At 37.0% G+C, this 20,511-nt stretch overlaps 1 protein-coding gene across 4 annotated transcripts; it reads right to left on the reverse strand.

The window, feature by feature from the left end:
* Nucleotides 1-2,582: 2,582 nt before the first annotated feature.
* On the reverse strand, nt 2,583-20,112 carry LOC121316835 (elongation of very long chain fatty acids protein 7-like). 4 transcript variants are annotated; one of them, XM_041252078.1, is made up of 8 exons: nt 20,015-20,112; nt 10,695-10,799; nt 9,666-9,856; nt 7,337-7,417; nt 6,619-6,675; nt 5,896-6,001; nt 4,520-4,656; nt 2,583-3,953 (listed from the first exon to the last, which is right to left on the reverse strand). In XM_041252078.1, the coding sequence occupies exons 2-8, from the start codon at nt 10,756-10,758 to the stop codon at nt 3,744-3,746; spliced, it is 846 nt and encodes a 281-aa protein (XP_041108012.1). In that variant the 5' UTR covers nt 10,759-10,799; nt 20,015-20,112; the 3' UTR covers nt 2,583-3,743. The 4 variants fall into 4 exon arrangements, with proteins under 4 accessions (XP_041108012.1, XP_041108041.1, XP_041108021.1 ...); XM_041252107.1 differs by having other exon boundaries at nt 10,695-10,814; nt 20,015-20,098; XM_041252087.1 differs by lacking the exon at nt 20,015-20,112 and adding an exon at nt 14,071-14,478.
* Between the last annotated feature and the right edge of the window lie 399 nt (nt 20,113-20,511).

Consider the following 20,511-nt stretch of genomic DNA (forward strand, 5'->3'; position numbering starts at 1 on the left):
TGTACGCATGCGAGGAAGCAAATGGTGGAAATGCTTCTGCTCAAGTGCGAGTAGGGGAATGCTGGAATGTTATTAAAAACATGTTACCATATCTGGCTACAAAAGACACACAAACATGCGAGAGGCACCAGTAACTACAAGAGCGTATAATAATAATAATAATAAATAATATAATAATAATAATAATAATATACTAACTAGAACTGCCAGGCAGTTTTACTCAGTACCCGTCTAAGCGTGTTTAGTTCTCAATGTGCCAAGTTTAAAATCAGCACTTCAACTGTTCCACAGAAGAAGATTTTGAAATGTTTTTTTTTTTTTCAAAAATGCTCCAGGCACTTTTAAGAAACTCGAGTTTCTTAAAAGTCAGCTGTATTGCTACATACACCTGGCGGCCATCTTGTTTTATAAAACATAACCATTTTGACATATTTGTATTCCATTGTTACTGGGACAATAACTACCAAGTTTGGAGTTTGTTGGACAAACGGTTTTCAAACAGCAGCAGTTTGTTGTTAGGGGCGGGTTTCGATAAGATTTGTGACAGCCGTTTTGACATTAAAATTTATCACAGCAACTTCTGCTTCACAAACTTGATACGGGTTTGGATGCTGATGATATATGCCATGTTTCAGATCAATTGCTTCACTGGATCCCAAGAAGATTTTGAAAGATTTTATCGAAAAAATGTGTCACGGCGCCAATTGCAAGGACGCAGCAGCAAAATGTTTTCAGAATCTGACAGCCAATGTATCCAGCTTGTATTTTATTGTAATTTATCCAAATGTATTCAGCACCCGGCGGCCACCTTGTTTAACATACAAATGCGATTTTTGAAAATGTAAATTTTCCCGACACAGGCACGATAGTTTTCAAGTTTGGAGTGTCTCAAGTGAACCATTTTTAAACTGAAGCAGTTTTAAACATAAGAAGAAAATGTATGAGTGGCAGCCATAGTGTTTCACGAAACATGACCATTTTAACATATTTGTATTCCGCTGGCACCGGAATGATGTCTGCCAAGTTTGGAGTCAGACAGTTTTCAAATAAAAGCAGTCTGCTGTTAAGGGCGCGTTTTGGTGAAATTAGCAGCAGCCATTTTACTATTGAATTGTATCACAGCAACTTCTGCTTTGCAAGCAGGTTTGGATGGTGATAATATCTGCCAAGTGTCAGGTCAATCACTTCAGTGATGCCAAAGAAGTACATTTCGAGAGGTTTCAAGAAGAAATGCGTCACACAGCCATTTCAGTTTAACACCAGTTTCTTAAAAGTCAGTTGTATTGCTAGTGTCAAGGATGATGCTTGTGAAGTTTCGAGTTAGTCAAGTAAATCGTTTGACAACTGAAGCAGGTTTAAATTTCAAATGTAAACATATAAGTGGCGGCCATCTTGTTTTATAAAACCTCACCATTTTCACATATTTGTATCCCATTGTTACTGGGACGATAACTACCAAGTTTGGAGTTTGTTGGACAAATGGTTTTCAAACAGCAGTAGTTTGTTGTTAGGGGCACGATTCGATAAGATTTGTGGCAGCCATTTTATCACAGAAACTTCTGATTCGCAAACTTGATGCGGGTTTGGATGCTGATAATATATGCCAAGTGTCAGATCAATCGTTTCATCGGATCCCAAGAAGATTTCAAAAGGTTTTATTGAAAAATGTGTCACAGCGCCAATTGCAAGGACGCAGCAGCAACATTTTTTCAGCATCTGACAGCCAATTTATCCAGCTTGTTAGCTGCCAAGTCAGAAACTGATCAGTCACACAGCTTCGAAGCAGCAGCAGTTTAAAGTTTTGTGAAGAAAAAATAAATAAATAAAAACTAGAACTGTCAGGCAGTTTTATGGCTCCCAAGCCCCAGTATCAGTACCTGTCTAAACGTGTTTAGTTCCCAATGTGCCAAGTTTAAAATCAGCAACTTCAACTGTTCCACAGACAATTTTGATTTTTTTTTCAAAAATGCATCAGACAGCCATCTTGCTTAACGTGAGTTTCTTAAAAGTCAGTTGTGTTGCTACAGTGTCAAGGATGATGCTTGTGAAGTTTCGAGTTAGTCAAATAAACTGGTTTGTCAACTGAGGCAGTTTTAACTATCTTGTGCAACCATCTTGTTTTATAAAACATAACCATTTTGACATATTTGTATTCCATTGTTACTGGGGCAATAACTACCAAGTTTGGAGCTTGTTGGTCAAACAGCAGCAGTTTCCTGTTAAGGGCCTGTTTTGATAAGATTTGTGGCAGCCATTTTGACATTCAAATTTATAGCAGAAACTTCTGCTTCGCAAACTTAATGCAGGTTTGGATGCTGATATGCCAAGTTTCAGATCAATCACTTTGCGGCAGCAACATGTTTTCAGCATCTGACAGCCAATGACAGCTTGTTACCTGCCAAGTCAGAACCTGATCAGTCACATAGCCTTGAAGCAGCAGCAGTTTAAAGTTTTGGGAAGAAAAAAAAAAAAAACTAACAATAACAATAGGCTTCCCAGCCTTTGGCTTGGAAGCCTAATAATACATTGTGCAAGCTTGAACACATAAATATACATTGAACACACATAGGTAAATTGTCTGAATCACATTTATTTTTGGCACAAAATACAGATTGAAAAAAAAAAAAATTCTACACTTAACTGTGGTTCATGTCTACAAAATAGACATTCATTACAACACAATAAAGCTAAGGAAGAGCTATATACAGTACATCAGCAATCTTTAATGAAGCACTGGCACAACTGTCTGAAAAAGTACTGTCCACTGCTACAGTTCTATCAGAAACCCCACAGCACTGGGCACTATTATGATTTTTCGCAGATGTTTAGTATAGGATAGTAATTTTAAAGCATGTGGTATTGGATATTACAAATCAATGCATCTGAAATGACAGCAAATTCTAGGAAAGGATTCATTTAAATTGTCTTGTCTGCTTTGATGTCACATTAAGCCACCTGCTCTTCTTTCTCTGAATGATCATACTGTAATTGTGTGAAAAACATTAAAGTACAACATGGGCAACAGGTCATAACTTCATCACAACATGGATTTCAATAGCTTAAATCCAGAGCATTCAATCCCTGTCAATCATGGGTACCAAGAAAAGGTCTTTCAAGACCTTTACATCACCAATAGAAGATAGTTACATAAATATTGCTCCTTGTGGAATGTGTTCATGCTTCAAAGATGTGTCACATATACCAAATTACAGAACGTTGTGACACATGGTTACAATTTTATTTTTTTTAACATTAAAACATAACTTGAGTACAATTATACAAATAGGCAACATTCTAATAAAATATAGAGAATACAAGCAACTCTGTGACAAATGTCACACACATACACATGACATGTTTCCTTTTAATAAATTACTTTAAGTAGCATAACTATCTTAAACAGTATTAGTTATCATTCAAGGACCCCGATACAAGGGCTGCTTATAGCACCTGACAAAGTGCTTTATGGTTACCATCTTGTGTAGTTCATGAACACAAGAATTTGGCTTAAAACCTAAATGATTTGTCAGCGATTTAAACAGTTATACCAGGCAGGGATACAAAACTGTCAGGTTATATACTTTGGTAACAGCAGCATATTAACTTTCAATGTTTTTTTCAAGATATAAAAAGTTACAATCAAATACTTTAGAAAAAATGTATAAATTTACACTGTGTACATTTATTTCCCACACCACTGAAGATTGTCGCTAGCAGAAAGGGCAGATTTGTATTCAAGGTCTTCACTGTTCTTTGTTCTTGTTTAGTTCATTCTTCACAGCTTTTGGTAGCCTCTGGCCTTTGGTATACGCATGGTACCAGAAGTTGAGGAACAGCAGTAGAAAGATGCATCCATACAGACAAATGATGTAGAGGAAAACAGGATACTGGTAGGAGCAATCTTTCATGAAAAAAAACTGACTAATGTGGACTGTGACCAGGATGAACTGGGCCTGTTAAAACACACAATGGTGACAACATCAACACCACAGTTAGAACATAAGCATGGTAGCAGCAAAGAGTGGACAGTAGATGGCGCTGTAATCTATAACCACAAGACTTCATAATCCAGGTTTACTTAGTTTGGATTGCGTTTGTTAAACATAGCCTTTTCAATTAAGCACGTGTCATACAGCTTTACTCTGGAATAGGTTATTGTAAATATTTCTATTGAACTCTGTTCAGTACAGGAGGCACTCGTACTTGTGAAACAAGAAGCAGCAAAATACTATTAGAGCTGCATGCTGTAAACCAATTATTCAGATAAACTCTCCACAGATGAGGTTTATAGCTGTGGACTGGGCTAATTTACCATTCCAAGTGAAACAGGTGAAGAAACAGCTACTTGGATTGCTGTTCTCTAAGCAGCAATCACAAACCCAAGCAGCTGCTTCTTCACTTGGTATACAACAACAAACAAATAATGTATTAAACCAAACCATAACTATTTAAAGAAATTGTACTATTTCACAAATTGAACTATTTCAGAAAAATGTAACAAAGCTTGGGAGATACTTACAAGCTGAATGGTAGTCATGTGCTTTTTCCACCATAAGTACTTCTGATAGGCTGGCCCCATAGCAGACAATCCATAATAGGAGTACATGATAACATGGACGATGGAATTTAAAAGAGCATGGAACGTCCCCAGTCCACCTGCGGGAATCAAACAGCTTTGAATGTTTGCTTTTATTTGTATGACTGTGGCTAGAATGTGAGAAACCGGACAAGAGATGGATTCGTAGCAAGAAAGTACCCCTTGTATTTCCACACCTTCAAAAAACAAAACTCACGAGGTTACATCTGTTTGTGTGAACTCCACCCATAAAATATACATCAGATTTTCAACAAACTATTAACACTTGTTTAGTACTTGTCTGAGTGACCCTTAACACCTTTTGTTTTCAGATGCAGCACCTGGATTACTAAACCCTGAAGTGGTATCAATAGGTACATATGTTTCTATGACTGCTTTAGAGAATGCCTGGTTTTGCAATAATCTCCAATCCACAGCACAGTTAGTGATCTAGCCTATGCTACAAATATCTATGGAAGGCATAAATATTTACATATATTTGACAGGGGAATTACAGTGGGTGCCCAACTAGGGTGAGCCTCTGTATCCCAGACTGCAACCAGAAAAATAAGGACCACTGTCACATGCCTTTAGGAAATGGCAGATCATTGAAGGTCAGCCAATCTGTAGTTTGCAAAGGACTGGTCAGTGACAGAAATGAGGCATCCATTGCACAGCAGTTTGATCCATTCCTGGTTTTACTAGGAGTTTAATAAGACACACCTGAGCTTGTTACCTATACACTGTGGCTAATCAAGCTTGTAGTAAAACCTGGAGTGGGTGAAACTGCTATACAGAATGAGTCTTATTTCAACCACTGTAAGTCACTAAAGGGAGGGATTGCTGCAGTTTCTTGGAAATGTATCGTAAGAATTATTTTTCACATGACAGACTGTCTATCTGTGGAACTGGTCTGAAACTGTGATCAGCAGTTTTGATACTACACCTTTAACCCTTTTAAAACCACTGTTGCCAATTGTGTTTACAGCTCTGTCAGAACTGTCTTGTTTCCATCCGATGGCTGCAGAGGCTTGTGTTATATGATTCATACGCACAATAACCCAAAGACGAATGCTAGAAACAAGCAAGCTGCATCAACCACAAAATGAGGATGGGGCACCTTTATAGTAACACCCTATTTTCTAGAAAGATCCACACATTGAGTTTAATCATTCAATTGACCTGAACTAAAGGCAGATTTGGATAATCCTCTGGTACTTTTAAAAATACATAATGTTTAACTGATAAATTAGATTAGGAACCAAATCCAAAATATTATACTCACAACCTCCGAGCATAAATGAGGAAGGAAGAAATACCTGGGGCAAACTTGACTCCGAACCACCAAGTGAATGGCATGATGGAGTGGTGATAGACATGAAGAAACGTGATCTGGCTGTTCTTTTTTCGGAGTACAAAAAAGACCTGCGAGGAGGAAAAACAAAACCAAACACATACATGGTAAACAAATACACTGATCTTCTACACAAAAACATTGCAGGACATCTCTGGAGAATATGAATAGAACTAGAAATGGTTGGCAAAAATAATTAAGAATAAAAAATTCACACCCAACTATGTCATTGTATAAAACTGCATCAACCAAGGATCACTGGTTCTATTCTACTTTCAGAACGATCAACACAGAGGACAGGCATTTTTTGACATGACCTTCTGTTTCATGGATTTACTTCAAAAGTTAGGTTGTAAAATGTACATGTGTTAAATAAAAAGTTTAAGACTTGTGTAAACATTTGTTTAGTGTTAAAACTAATTTGTATCCAACAAAAACATATATACTTTGCTTAGTATTTACAGTCAGATATATTTTACATTTAGTTACACATATTTTAATACCATATTTAAATTATGATGGGGTACAATCTAAATAATAACATTTCATAACACAAAATGTTCAGTTAAATACTTTAACATGTAGACTTTTCATTTTCACATATTTATTACTTTAAAAAAAAAAAAAAAAAAAAAAAAAAAAAAAAAAACAGCCTTATGAAAAAAAAAAGTTGACAATCAGTACTTACTGTATCTAGTAACTCAATAAACTTTGAAAAGTAATAAAGCCAGCAGGTCCAAGCCATCTGGAATAAAATAAATAAATAAATAAATAAATAGATAAATAGATAAATAGATAAATAAATAAATGGCCAATTTATTAAGGAACAGGCACACAAAATCATTTAAACCACTAGGTGGCAGCACTGGGAAAACATTGATCTTTTTGGGGGAACTGGATCACATGCAAATCTACTTCAAAAATAACTTCCCTTTAATCTTGCTATCTTTTTCATTGCTGTACACCAGGGGTTCCCAAAGTGCGGCCCCCCCATTCTGTCTCACTACTAAAGGAAAGAGTTTAATTGGTATAGTTTGAAGAGTATCTATTTCGGTATTTAATTGTTTTGACCAGGACAATGTAAGATATGACAGCATGATATTGGTGCTCAAACCTAAGCCTGTTGTGGCACCAAGACACAAGATAAAATACAAATACATTTCAAAGCTGCTGGTGTTGCAGTGGTAGTAATATAGATTATTAATTTAAATACAAAAATGTATAGGAAATAAAAAAAGGTATGATTTGAGACATATTTCAGTTTCATGAGTGGTGCATTTTCTTGTATGGCCCCCCCATCCCATGGAACCTCCGGAAGTTGGCCCTCCAGCACCAAAACTTTGGGAACCCCTGCTGTACACACACAAGGAAACCCAGCATGCTTGGTACTGAAGCTATGAGCTTACCCTTAGTCCTTTAGGTGAGTTTGTGTAATCCACAATGTCACAGCGGAATGAATAGCCCGTCGCCCAGCCAGCCATAAGAAACTGTTCATTTAAGGCAGAGAGAAAAGAAAAAATGAATTGCTTAAACTTTATACTTTTGGATAACCCCCTTTTTTATAGGAAAGAAGACATGTGAGACCAAATTAGACCGTTTGTTTTATTGAAAGATATTAATTAAAAGTAGAAATTCAGCTTTTGTCGGGCTGTCTGGACGATTCCTCTTTCAGATTTTGCAGAAATATTTCTTGGTCTTCCTGCAGCTAGTTGCAGTAGTTCCTGTTCTGTTGTGTTTGCCAATAATAGCCCACACAGTGCTTTTCAGTAGACCGAGTCTTTCTGCTATTTTTCTTGTTCGTATAGATGCATCACTGCAATGTGGAGATCGTTGCTGTACTTTAGTTATAACCATATTTGTTTTATAAATCAGAAATTTCCAACTGTTGAAGTAAGTTAATGAGATGAGATTGTGAATACAAGTAGAGTTACATGTACTTGTTCGTCTCATGTATGCGGTATTCTGCCTTTTTTTATCCTATTTGTTAATGAATTGAAACGCAGTACAAAAAGCAAAAATCCTGAATTGAAGCTGAACTTTTATTCAAAACCAATCTGACGTGAATCATTTCAAAAGCGCATCAAATCTTAATCCAACATGTAAGAATCCCAAACTGAGCTTTTATTCCAAATCAACCCGACATGAAAAGTTTAACATGAAAAGTTAATCGAATCCTCAAGTTTTTTTTTTTTTGTTTGTTTGCTTTGCCGCATGATTGCTGAACAAGCCAAAAAAAAGAGGAGCTTTTTGACAACCTATATTCACGACAGAGATATGTCTGAGTTACTGCTTTTTTCAAACGATCTATGTTTCCAGCTTTGTTCTAACATAAAATTATTTTCTTTTGGGAGGCATAGTTAACAGCGCATATTATTCATTAAGACAAGAGTTGACTTCACTGCGGAGGTGGCATCTGTGAGCACAGACTGGGAGGTTGACAGTGTGTGTTTACATAATATTTTTTTTTCATTTTATTTGTATTTGGGGTCCAGGTTCCTTATAGCCAAAGGTTTGTTATAATGAAGGGCATTATAGTGAGGGTGTACTGTGAGATTATATATCACACACACTTGTTTAAGGAGCTGTAAACATGTATTGTAGGTTTGACAGCCAGTGTCTTATTTATGTATTTCTATTAGTACGTGACAGCACCATCTAGTGCACAGTATTGGCAGTGAAAAAAAAAAAAAAATTAAAATGGAAATAAATTTGTTGATTTAGCCTATGCTACAAATATCTACAGAAGGGATCTAAAATTGAAGAGCAGCTCCTGAAACTACTCCGATGAAACCACCTTAACAGATGACTTTAAAAAATAAATAAATAAAGAAAAATAAACAGTATGCGATTAACTGCAGTTGGAACCACTTCAGCATAGTTGCAAAAATTACAACACCGTGAAGAAACAGGGAAAACAAAACAAAGTGAAATCTGAACCTACTTGCTTTTTAATGTTCTTTTGTAAGCAGAAATAACAGTACAATGTGGATGCTGAATAAACTACTCTTATCCCAGGGAGACTGTTTCAGATTGAATCACAAAGCATTAAAAATAAACACACAAGCAGCAAACTTGCTGTGCAGCAGACTGGAATCCACACCAGTTCGCTCTGTTGATGTGGATTCTTTCTACAGGTGGGCAAGAACACTGCCTCACTGTACTGAACTGGAACTCAAACCAGGCTGCCATCCAAAAAAAAAAAAAAAAGAACACATCTGGGTTTTGTTCAGATAGATTAGAGAAAGAAATTCAATCGTATTTTTTTTTTAATGCTTCAAACAGAACTTGCTTTTTGTGACAATGTATTTGGTGTGTCCATTGCAAAACACATAAAACCAGACCCCTCATAATCCTTATCTGAAGGACATTTGTTCTGATTTAGTGCGGATAAGAGGTAGAGAATCCCACTTTCTACTGTGCAACTTTAGGCATTTAAAGTAACAGTGGGAACAAAACAGCATAGTTGATTTCCCACTTCCACAAATAGAAATGGAGAATTCTTATCAGGAACAGGGCATTATCCTGAATGCACTGTATGAGAAACCTTCTACAGCAAAGAAATGGTATAGGATTATCAAATCTCAACCTTTATCTGTGTCACTGGTATTGTAGTGAGACAATGTATTTAGTAAACCTACGAAACTAAACTAACTTACTGTAAAACCCATCACACAGACTTGTATTAAAACACACAGCCATGCATTTTCAGATTAATTTAAACATATGTATTCTTACTTCATAACACATGTATATAGAAAACGCCACTATGCTGAAATTGTAGACAACCATGATCTGTTTGAGGTCGAACGGTTTCCGATTTTCCATCAACTTTGGTCCCAGTGAGGTCACAAAGTAAATGTATGCTCCGATAATGAGTATCTGAGGCAGTGGAGAGGACATGAGGGGCCAGTCTTCAGTTCTGGGGTCTGCATTAGTTTAGAAGAGAAAAAAAAAGAAAAAAAAAAGAGAGGTAAAATTAAGAATATGCAAGGCCTAGAATACTTAATACTGAATCCCAAACCTTGAGATAAAACTCATGTCAAAAAACAAATGCACCTGAATAATCATGTGACATTATGACCTTTCAACTCTGCCAGATCTGGCAGAGCTGAAAGTTTATGAAAGCTGTTTAGTCCCAACACTACACCATAAAATTGTAATCACAATGTAAAGAATAATTACTTATTTAACTGTAAAAGGAAAAAAAGTGAATAGGTGTAAATATAATGTGACTACCACCATTTTATGACCTTATGCAATTAAATAAGTCATGCCTTCTTGCTTCAGCACAGTTGCACATAACCCAAATCAAAACAATCAAGTGAAAATACAGAGATAAGCAATTCCACACACAGCAACAATGTTTCAACCCAGTGTTACGACTCTGGATTCTGACAAGCATAACAAAATAACTCTATATTAAATAGCAACAAAATGATAAACTACGGTATTAGATTTGGGGAAAGAAGCATGTAAAACACCTGGATTAGACTGGGGAAACAAGCATGTAAAACATCTAGATTAGATTTGGGGAAACAAGCATGTAAAATATCTAGATTAGATTTGGGGAAATAAGCATGTAAAACATCTAGATTAGACTAGGGAAATAAACATGTAAAACATCTAGATTAGACTAGGGAAATAAACATGTAAAACATCTGGTTTTTGTAGAGCTATTTAGCTTCAGGGATAGTCAGTCGTTTGTTCCTTGGTTGCTGTCACCACTACAGTTTAGTAGCAATAGTGTTTCAGAGTGAAACTCACCAGCATCTTTAATCCATTCGTCGTACAGCAGCACTGCTCTCGACGTCAGCTCATTAATGGCCATTTCCAGTAGAGTCTGCCGCTCTTAAAAACGCAGGTGAAGATCTGTAAGAAACAAGTCTTTACAAATATGAAAATTAAAATACAAAAATTAAAACTAGGTGTGAAAGTCCCAGAAGTCTGGGTAAAACCAATGTAGATCTGACTGTGCACCAAGTCATGTGACTCTTCTAAATTTACAATCAAGTATGTTGTGTAAATACACACATGCCCTGCTGGCACATAACGGAGAAAGCAAATGGAAATTGGTATACCTGGACACTACTTTTACTTTGTGACTGGAATAGATTACGTGTTCAAATGGTTTGTCTGTTTTGTTGCTCTTTTTTAGGTACAGTATTAGATTTTGTAATACTACTGTAATACAGCACACTGTATAATGCAGCACAAATTTCCAGTCCCAAACGATGCAGTTTCAGTAAGGTTTAATGTATTACCAATACTGCTACCACCCAGAGAAGAACACAGCTTTATAAATAAACTCACACACCACAACACATCACATGGCAAGGAAAGCTGCACAGATTTACAAGTACAGTGATATCCTACAACAAAATAGGAGATCTTAGATTATACTGTAAGGCAAACCTCATGACCTTATTCCAAAAAGCCCCAACTAATACAGAGCCAAGTAAATCAAGACATTATTCAGGTTTCACATTGCAGGGCTAACTGAAAACCAGAAGATCCTTCTGATCTTGCATCTTGCAGCCCAAGCTTGACACACTGTATGCTGCAGTGGTCATGCAACTGGACCATGAAGGGTTACTGTGCATGAGAGAGCCCTGAGCTTTCCATGTAATACTCAACTGTGGTAACACAGCTTTATCAAAGAACTGACATCACTGCATTTTCATTTCATTTGTCTTGTCCATAACTTCATGTGGGGGTATTTTGCTACAAAACACAGACACTTTGTTTAGCTTAGAGATCAAGAACAACCATTTAGAGCAGGTGACCAGTTATTCGTTCACAAGACAACAAAACAAAACCAAACCAAAAAAAAGCTTTTACTGGTAGTTTTACAAGGGAATGTAAAGAGAGAAATGCTTTAATTCTGTTTTCTGCTTTTGCAAGTTGTTAGCTGCTGTTGGAAATGTCTTACAGCAACCATTCTCACACACAGACAGTGCTCATGAAAATGAGTGTTGTTTTGTTCCGCATTACAAATAGGACATAGCGGCTTTGAAGAGAGGTATGAGTCATGAAGACAGTTACACCAGGGGTGTCAAACTCAATTCCTGGAGGGCCGCAGTGTCTTCTGGCTTTCGTTCCACCCGAGCTCTCAATTACTTAATTGGTCTAATTATTTGATTAACTGGACACATTTAACACTTCTCTTCAAGCCTCAAAATGTTTCATAGCTAGTGTGCCTTGAATCAAGTGCATTTTTAAAACCATCAACTGTAAAAGACCTTGAAATCCAAACAAACTGTAAAAGGCCTTCAATCCAAACAAAAGACCAGGACAAGAGGACGTGACTGGTAACTGAATGGTGTCGGCACAGGACAGAAAGCGGGAGACACATTTTTACACAGAGTGCATGGAACAGGTTATCTACCCATGCTGTAGCAATTCTGATCCTTTCAGAGCTAACTGGACTGGAATTAATCAACTACCGACAAGCACTGACAGAACAAGCAGCCTCCTGTCCTCACTTTTCTTACATTGTTATGTTGTATGTAGAACACTCTTGTGTTTAAATGTCCCTCTTAGCTTCCCAACACACTACTAACAGGTTGACTAGTACACAAGTCAAAGACTGGCAAGGAACGTTCATAAAGCCTAGTGGAAGCAAACACAGATAACCTAATACGAGTGCATTTCTGACATTGTTTTAAGAATAACCCTACTAGGCACATGTGACATTGCGCCTGCTCTTCCTGTCTCTCTGCTATATGCAGCGTGCAAGGATGCGGAAACCTCTTCAGCCTTCAACGCTGCGACACTCTTTATTATTTAGTTATGCTCTTATTCAGTTAAATAGATTACATCACACCAACTCTGTTCAACATCTTTGTTCAATTCTGAAACTCCCAGATTCCAATCTGAATTCTACTTTCTCTGTCTGGGTCACTGTTAGGAAGTGACCTTTACACCAGTTATTCTGCTGCCATTGGAAGGAAATCAAGGAATGCTATCACAGAGTCACCCAGCACCTTTTAAAGCATGACTAACCACAATGCAAATGTTTCAACGGTCCGAGGCAGTGACAGGGAACACAATCTCACCTGTTTAACTTTGTACAGAGTTTCTGCTAATAGTGCCAAGTGATTAACAGGTATAGTACACAAATAGTGCTATGATGAAATGTCATACCATACAGGTATTACTTGCATTATGTTTCATGGTACATTGTTATTTTTACATAACTTCATTACAAGAGTGATAGTGATACACATCAGTAAAATGCACTAATCCCTCCAATTTGAAGACATTTCTATGTTATCTGGTAGTGCTAGAGATCAGCCAATTAAATACAGTAACACCTGTCCAATTCAGCCACTCTACAAACCAGCATGTTGTTGAATTCAGACAGTGCAGTCCAGTATGTTGTGTAAATATGCACATCTCGCAGGTATGGTACAGCTACAGTAAACTCCTGAAGACTGATAAAACTATAGGTTATACCTGGACACTTCTTTACTGTATGTACTGCAAGTTTTGTTTTGTTTAGGTAACCTATTGGATTTTGCAATACCTCTGTAATCCAGTATACTGTATAATCCAGCAAAAATGTTCAGTCCCAAGCGATGCCAGATTAGATAGGTTTCACTGTATTATGGACTACTACAGTGCAAGCATCAACAGCTGATCTCCTTCTCTGCCTCTGTGGTTTCCCTCACTGCTGGGACCAGGGAGATTCATTTAAACTTGGACTTAGACCCACACATACTTTAGTAACTCAGGCCTCACTGTTCAAATTTATTATTATTTCTTCTTTTGAGTTATACAACCACTCAAACTAGACCAAAACTATACTTTTTCACAACACCGTACCTTTAAATTTGGTCAAAATTTAAAAAGTAGCAAAATCTAACCTCTACAGGGTACAGACCTGTTGTATTAAAACAGGTGTAAATGGAATGTGTACTGACAGGTTCTGATTTTTTGTCGATTTAGGATAACAAATCAATGTAACAAAAAGACAAAGCACTAACACTGCTGGGACTTGCAGAAACTTGGTCTCTACCCTAAACAGACATTAAGACACCCAACCTGGTGCTAGACTATGATTTCTATCATATTTTACCACAACGTAGGTATAAATCTTTACCCCAAGAAAAAGACTATTGTAAACAAAGTTTTTTCCTACCTTAAATCACTTATGTTATTGTTCCTTTTGGTCCACACGAGGGTTACTGGAATTACCAAGCTGAGCCCAGGAGGCGTCTCCAATCTGTCTAGCAAAATGTTGCTTTAAAACACAACTCTAGCAACAGTTAACAGGCAGCAAGAACCTTCAAAATCCTCAATGCGAGTCAGTGAAGGATAGAGCGGTCAGACCGGTTCTGTAAGGGGTAGGGCTGTGCAAACCAGGTAACCAACCTGCACCATTGTTCCTTGTGTGGCTTGAGGCACTTCAGTCTAAACTGCAAACAGAGAGTGCTCAATCAAACAGCAGCTTCTGTACTATTTGGTGTCTGTTTGTAAAGGATATTTACTTGACATGTATATTTTTCATGCAAAATGGATGTTTGTGTCAAAAGATTCCTATAGTATTTTGATCTCCACCATATGCAATCTCACACTGAGGTGTTTTGTTGATTAAGCACTAGCTCTCATAGAAACTGTAGTGTATTTATTTATTTATATTATATATATATATATATATATATATATATATATATATATATATATATATATACTAATATATATAACATATATACTGTATTGTGACAAACACATACATTTATATATAAGATTATTATATTATAGATATATATAGATATATATAACACTGTATATGATGCATTGAACTACTACTGTTTGAAGGGGGGAAAAAAAACTGTTACACTCAAATTCAATACACCTTTTTTTCCTCCAGCACAACAGAAAAAAGTTTATTTCCTCAAACTGCCACAATTTCATTGCAGACAGCAACAAGGAATGAACCACGTTTCTTTAAAGTCAAGCTGGCTTTGAAAGGAAAAGGAAGGCACGCCACATTACCAAAAACATATTGTTTTTGTAACAAAAGCCAGTGGCATGTATTGTACTTGCCAGAACGAGCATTATATTGCTTTTAATTTTTTGTTTACAAGTTGTTCTACACAATTCCTGTTGGTTAAAGCAGCTGGGTTGGCCCTTTAGGTCTAAACCTACATTCATTATTTTTGATGGCTACTCCTTATTTCCACACAGAATGCAGTGTATCGTAATTAGAAAGAAAAGAAACCCTTAAGATATACAGTATCCGTCTAATAGACCAATTTACTCAGTATCTCTGATGATGTTAACAGAGGAATTCCACATTATGTCAGGAAATGTGGTCTATGATGTGGTGACACAACACCATCTTAAAGTGTTGCTGGACTCTTCTGTACATTTTAACTTAATTATTTTGTAAGGTTAACCAATTAAAACACTCTTTTTCTGAGTATCACGGAGTAACAAAACATGATGTTTCGAACAGTAAAAATGTAGCTAAATACATGATATGCTACTAAATAAGGGAAGGACATGTTGCAAGGAGTCCAAGTCTAACGTCCGCTACACACCAGACGCAATGCGATTTTTCATCAGGCGACAAGATACCTTTGCAGTGATGTGGCCAAACACACTTTAAAACAATACAGATAAGAAGTGAAGGTTAGGATCCTGCCAGTGTCACTCCAAAACAAATCTAAAACTATTAAAATGTGCTAATGAGAAGTGCATATTCGTTAACATATACGGCAATAAATCATACATATCAGGCTTATCCCGTTCCTTCGAAATGGAATCCCAAATATTGTCTCATCTCTGTATCTTACAATTAACTGGAAATGGTTATGCCTATTGATCCAGGCAATTGATTCTGTCAAAACTACACAGCTGTTATTGCAGCATATGTTTTTTTTTTTTTTTTTTTTTTATAAATATGGTAAAGTGGGGACTGCTTCTAACTAACAAGATCAGTGTCTTTGCCAGTTCATCTTTCATGTGCTTGAGAGTTTGCAAGGTAAGACACGATCAGCATGAAGTATAATTACATTACCATTATCAAGCCCCCAGCAAAACAAGCCAATGCATGACATTTGAGCGCAAAACAATATTATTATTACATGTTAGACCAACCCTTTTCTACAGTACATCAACCAACCAAGCCTTGCACATTTAGCAAGAGAAATCATCATGAATTATTACGTAGTCTTCTCAGCGCTCTCCAGCAATGTATTGTGACCTGCCCTAGGTTTTCAACTTGGTCTTCCTTTTTCCATGAAGGTGTCCCAGGTTTCAGCAACACATTTTTGTAAATATTTACAGTCAAATAGTTTACAGTCAAGTTGCATAATTCTCATTCAAGGTTATCCATCAACTTCCAAGTACTGGCCCATTCAAGGATCTCAACTGCCAATGCCAAGGAACCAGGCTGTTTTAACTATTGCACACCTATTCCCCCACAGAGACTGCCTAACCTCCAACACACTTTATTAAATCTCCAGGGTGAAGGCAGTTTGGTTTATTATCCCTTTCACACAGACGAGTTATGACGGACGCAGGATTTTGGTCTGTGAAAATTGCCTATACCGTCACAGAGCCGTCACATTTTATGCCGTCTCTGAATGACCTCGCAAGGTGGTTCGGAGACGGCACTGGACCGTCATAACTGCCTGTGTGAATGGCTATGACGGCACTGAAGCGCTCTAGTGGCCGTGGATTGAAAGTCAATGTCCCACAGGACTGTACACCGGATGTGTTGTATTTTTTGTTACACGCTTTCATTTTTTTCAAATTCAATGGTTGATCAAGAACAAGGTAGTAATTGGAACCTGGAATAAGTTAAGGGATCGTCAACTTTACAGGCTGACGAGGAGGTGAATTCACAAATAGAATGGACTTTGGGCAAACTGCCGTTGCCTGTTGACTGGCAGGTTTGAAAGTTCTACTCACATGATCCCTTTGGCTGTGTGAAAGGGTTATGACGGTATTATATATGGTGCAATCTCGTGCAAACGGGTATTTTAAATAATTTTTTTAAACGTCTCAGACGGTTCAGTAGAGACACTTGTGTGTGAAACAGGCTTCAGGAAAGGCTGCAGGTAAAGGCTCATTTATTGAGACACAGAACCCTTTTCTGATTTCTCATTAGCACATTTTAATAGTTTTAGATTTGTTTTGGAGTGACACTGGCAGGATCCTAACCTTCACTTCTTATCTGTATTGTTTTAAAGTGTTTTTGGCCACATCACTGCAAACACGTGGAGCCACCTTATTACTGTACAACCAGATTTGCCAAGTAAAGGTGAAAAAAAAAGAATTCTACTTGGATTGTCAAATAGCAAGAAGAGCAGTGAACAGATCTGATTACAGTACGCCATGTCCAGGTTTGGCACAGTAAAGTATGTTCTTCTTTCTTCTAATCCCTATCCCATCTCTTTTCTTGCCCCGCTAATCCAACATGAAAGCTCCCAGGCTGTGGGGAAAAGCAGCCTACAGAACTGCAGAGCATTCCTACTTACATTTCAAAATGCAAGTCAACACTTTGACTCATTCAATTGATTGGCAAAGGTGTACCCATTTTAACATGCCCATTTTCAATTACACCCTATAGGACATAAATGCCTGTTCTTTGTTATCATACAGTGTATACACTCTTCTACAGTGAACTCCTATTACGCTTTGCTGACAGCGAACAGTAAGACCAGTCATCCTGAAACACCAGGACCTGAAAGAGACAGTTATCTGAACCAACTGAGTCAAATGTGCCATGCCTGGAATTTGTGACATTTCCCTGGAAACAGGGCTGACAATTTAAATTGGGCTTCCTTCCCTCCTACCTGACCAGTATCTACATTGTATCACTATAGTGTACAAAGCAGGCATTTGTCAAGCATTGGTCTTCAATAAGTATACAAATACCCTAAAGATACATCAAACCATCTTTCACCATCTGAGGCAGGCCCAGCACAAAACATTCACAGCTCTTCTTGGCTATTAATTCATATCCAAAGCAATTGTAGAAGTTCAAGTAGTACCACTACGTTCTTTCTTGGCACTTGATGCTAAATTACGAGGCCTCACTAACAAGGTAGTAATTCATTATTCTTTCATACACAAAAACTGTAGAATGAAATTTTGTTTGAAACAACGCCAAGACAACCAAAGTTCACTGATCTCCCTGGAATCTGTATTTCATCAAAATCAATGTGATCTTGGATTAAAATGCATTTTTAGGGCGCTGTCGAATTTACATACATCTAGACCATAATCTGTTAAAAATATATAAAGTATTTAGTACAGGGGGAGTGCAATGGGTGGATGCAATAGGTTTGCAAAAGAGGCAAGGAGGTTACAGTGGCAAGGGGGCAACATAAAAAAACACTATTAATATTAGTCATCCATAGTTATTCCAGTTAACCATGAATCAATTTCAAAAGATAAATAATTTAACCAACAACAGGGATGTAAATTTTGCAAACATATTCTAACGTATCGTTCATTTATACACTAACACACAAATGCAGTGACTCAGACTCCATGCTGTTTGTCCTGAGACAACTCCCAGTTAAATTAAATACAGAAAAGGCCAATAAATTCTTCACTTGGTACAGTTGCTCATTATTGAGGGGAAGGGACGTGCAACTTCTCAAATATAAAAGGTTCCAAAAGATCTCTCTAGACCAGGGGTTCTCAAAACCAGTCCTGGGGACCCCGTAGGTGTTCGGGTTTTCATTCCAACTCAGCTCTCAATTACTTAACTAAACCTTTAATTTAACTAATAATTTGCTTAAGACCGTTAATTGTTTTCAGCTCTTAAAGTTGCAGAGTTCAAGTACTTATAAAATGTTATAGCTAACTTGAAATCTGCAATAAAACAGACTAATTAAAGCAAATTATCAGTTCAATTAAAAGTCAAAGTCATGAAACATCCACTTCTGCTTTCCAAATAACTACCCCACAGATAACACTCCAGGTATTACTGTGCTTGTGATGTTACTTATCGGGGAACGACAGACCTACCTTTCTGACTATGGAGGTTCCATATCCCCAGTTGTATATTAAAGGCAGGTAAAACAAACAGTTATCATCAGAATTGCTTCCATTATCACGAATCTGGCTTACATCACTGGATAAATACACACAACAGATCTGACACTCATTAACTCAGTCACTCCCTTACAGCAACATTGTTAAGCCACTATTAACAGTCGGGATTGTAAAATGCACACACTACTATAATTTAAGTTATAAATATAAACACTACATTCTCTGCAAACAGACATGTCCAGATTATTTCCAGTACCTGAATCAGGTGAAAACACACAGGCATCTGGGTATTTTATTATCCTCAAATGTCTCCATTTTTTAAACTCACTTATCTGTGTTAAAATGGTAGAGTGAACTGTGCATAACTGATGCCAAGCAAAAAATGGTTAAGTCATTGAAATGTGACTTGCTGTTTTTCTGCCAGTTCATGCCACACTGAGGGATACTTTAAACCACCTTTATTTTTCAATATTTAATTTCTTTCTAACAGGCTGACTGAAATAATGTACTATATGCCAAACTATTATGTCAGTGGGTAAAACGATATGACAAATTAAAAATAAAAATAAATAAATAGATACTCTGCCCAAAAACTTGAATTTGTTATGTACCTACCATGAAAAGCACCCCCCCTCCCAAAAAAAAAACATCTGCTAACTTAGTTTTACAAGCGTTTTGCAAGAATATTAAATTAGTATTAATGCATCGTTCTAAATTCCAAATTATAATCGTGTAATAATGCTAATAATCAACAGCTCCCTAGTCCCGAGATCAAACCTAGGTCTGGGCTCGCCTGATACATTCCTCCCAGGCGAGGGAAGCAACAATCAGTGACCTTCAATTTTCATCGTATTAATAACAAACAACGTAATATAACTTCGTAATACAGTAAATTAAATGTATATCTGAACGCTATGTTTAAAATAACTTTAGTTTTCAGGTTACTAAACACAAATTATTTATCAAAACTAATTCCATGCTTCTGACTCCTACTGTAGTTTAGTATACTCGCTATTTCCAACTTGATATTTAACTTTTCTCTTGAAAATAGGTAAAGATTTACACACCTTTGGCACTTTCCGAAGAACAGATTCGTCCCAGCCTCCCTTCTCACAAATTTGCCGGTCAGCGTTGCAATGGAAACTAAGTGACTGACAGCGCTCTCACCCTCCAAGAGAGGCACCTACAATTCCACGTGATTAGTGGTGGGCGGTGGCAAGTTCAAATAATTAAAAACACTGAATCCAACAATTGGCTGCTGTCCTGCACAATGTATTTACACACCACTGGGTGCTGTAACGTCAATGGTGTGACTTTACTGTGTAAACTGGGCGGTGTAGAGTGCTTTCTACCAAACAGTATGGACATTTTTCAAGTCTTCGAGGGGCGGTTCTACTTAATATGTAGTATTTTGAAAAGGATATATACTTCATTACAAAATGAAAACTTAAAAGGACATTCCAGCAACTGGTAGATCTGTTTTTCAACGTCTGTCTGATTAAAGAGCTGTTTATTAAGGTTCAAGTTTAACTGTATATCTGGTTAAAAGAAAGAAAAGGTAACC

The sequence above is a fragment of the Polyodon spathula genome, chromosome 1, assembly GCF_017654505.1.
Source record: "Polyodon spathula isolate WHYD16114869_AA chromosome 1, ASM1765450v1, whole genome shotgun sequence".
Lineage (NCBI taxonomy): Eukaryota > Metazoa > Chordata > Actinopteri > Acipenseriformes > Polyodontidae > Polyodon > Polyodon spathula.

Bases quoted from the DNA above. Each gene is read 5' to 3' on its own strand.
- LOC121316835 (XM_041252078.1), bottom strand. From the start codon at position 10,758: ATGGCCATTAATGAGCTGACGTCGAGAGCAGTGCTGCTGTACGACGAA. The intron at 4,657-5,895 runs GTATTTCTTCCT...TGATTCCCGCAG, and splicing joins CGGAGTCAAGTTTGCCCCAG to GTGGACTGGGGACGTTCCAT. The intron at 3,954-4,519 runs GTAAGTATCTCC...GTGTTTTAACAG, and splicing joins ACATGACTACCATTCAGCTT to GCCCAGTTCATCCTGGTCAC.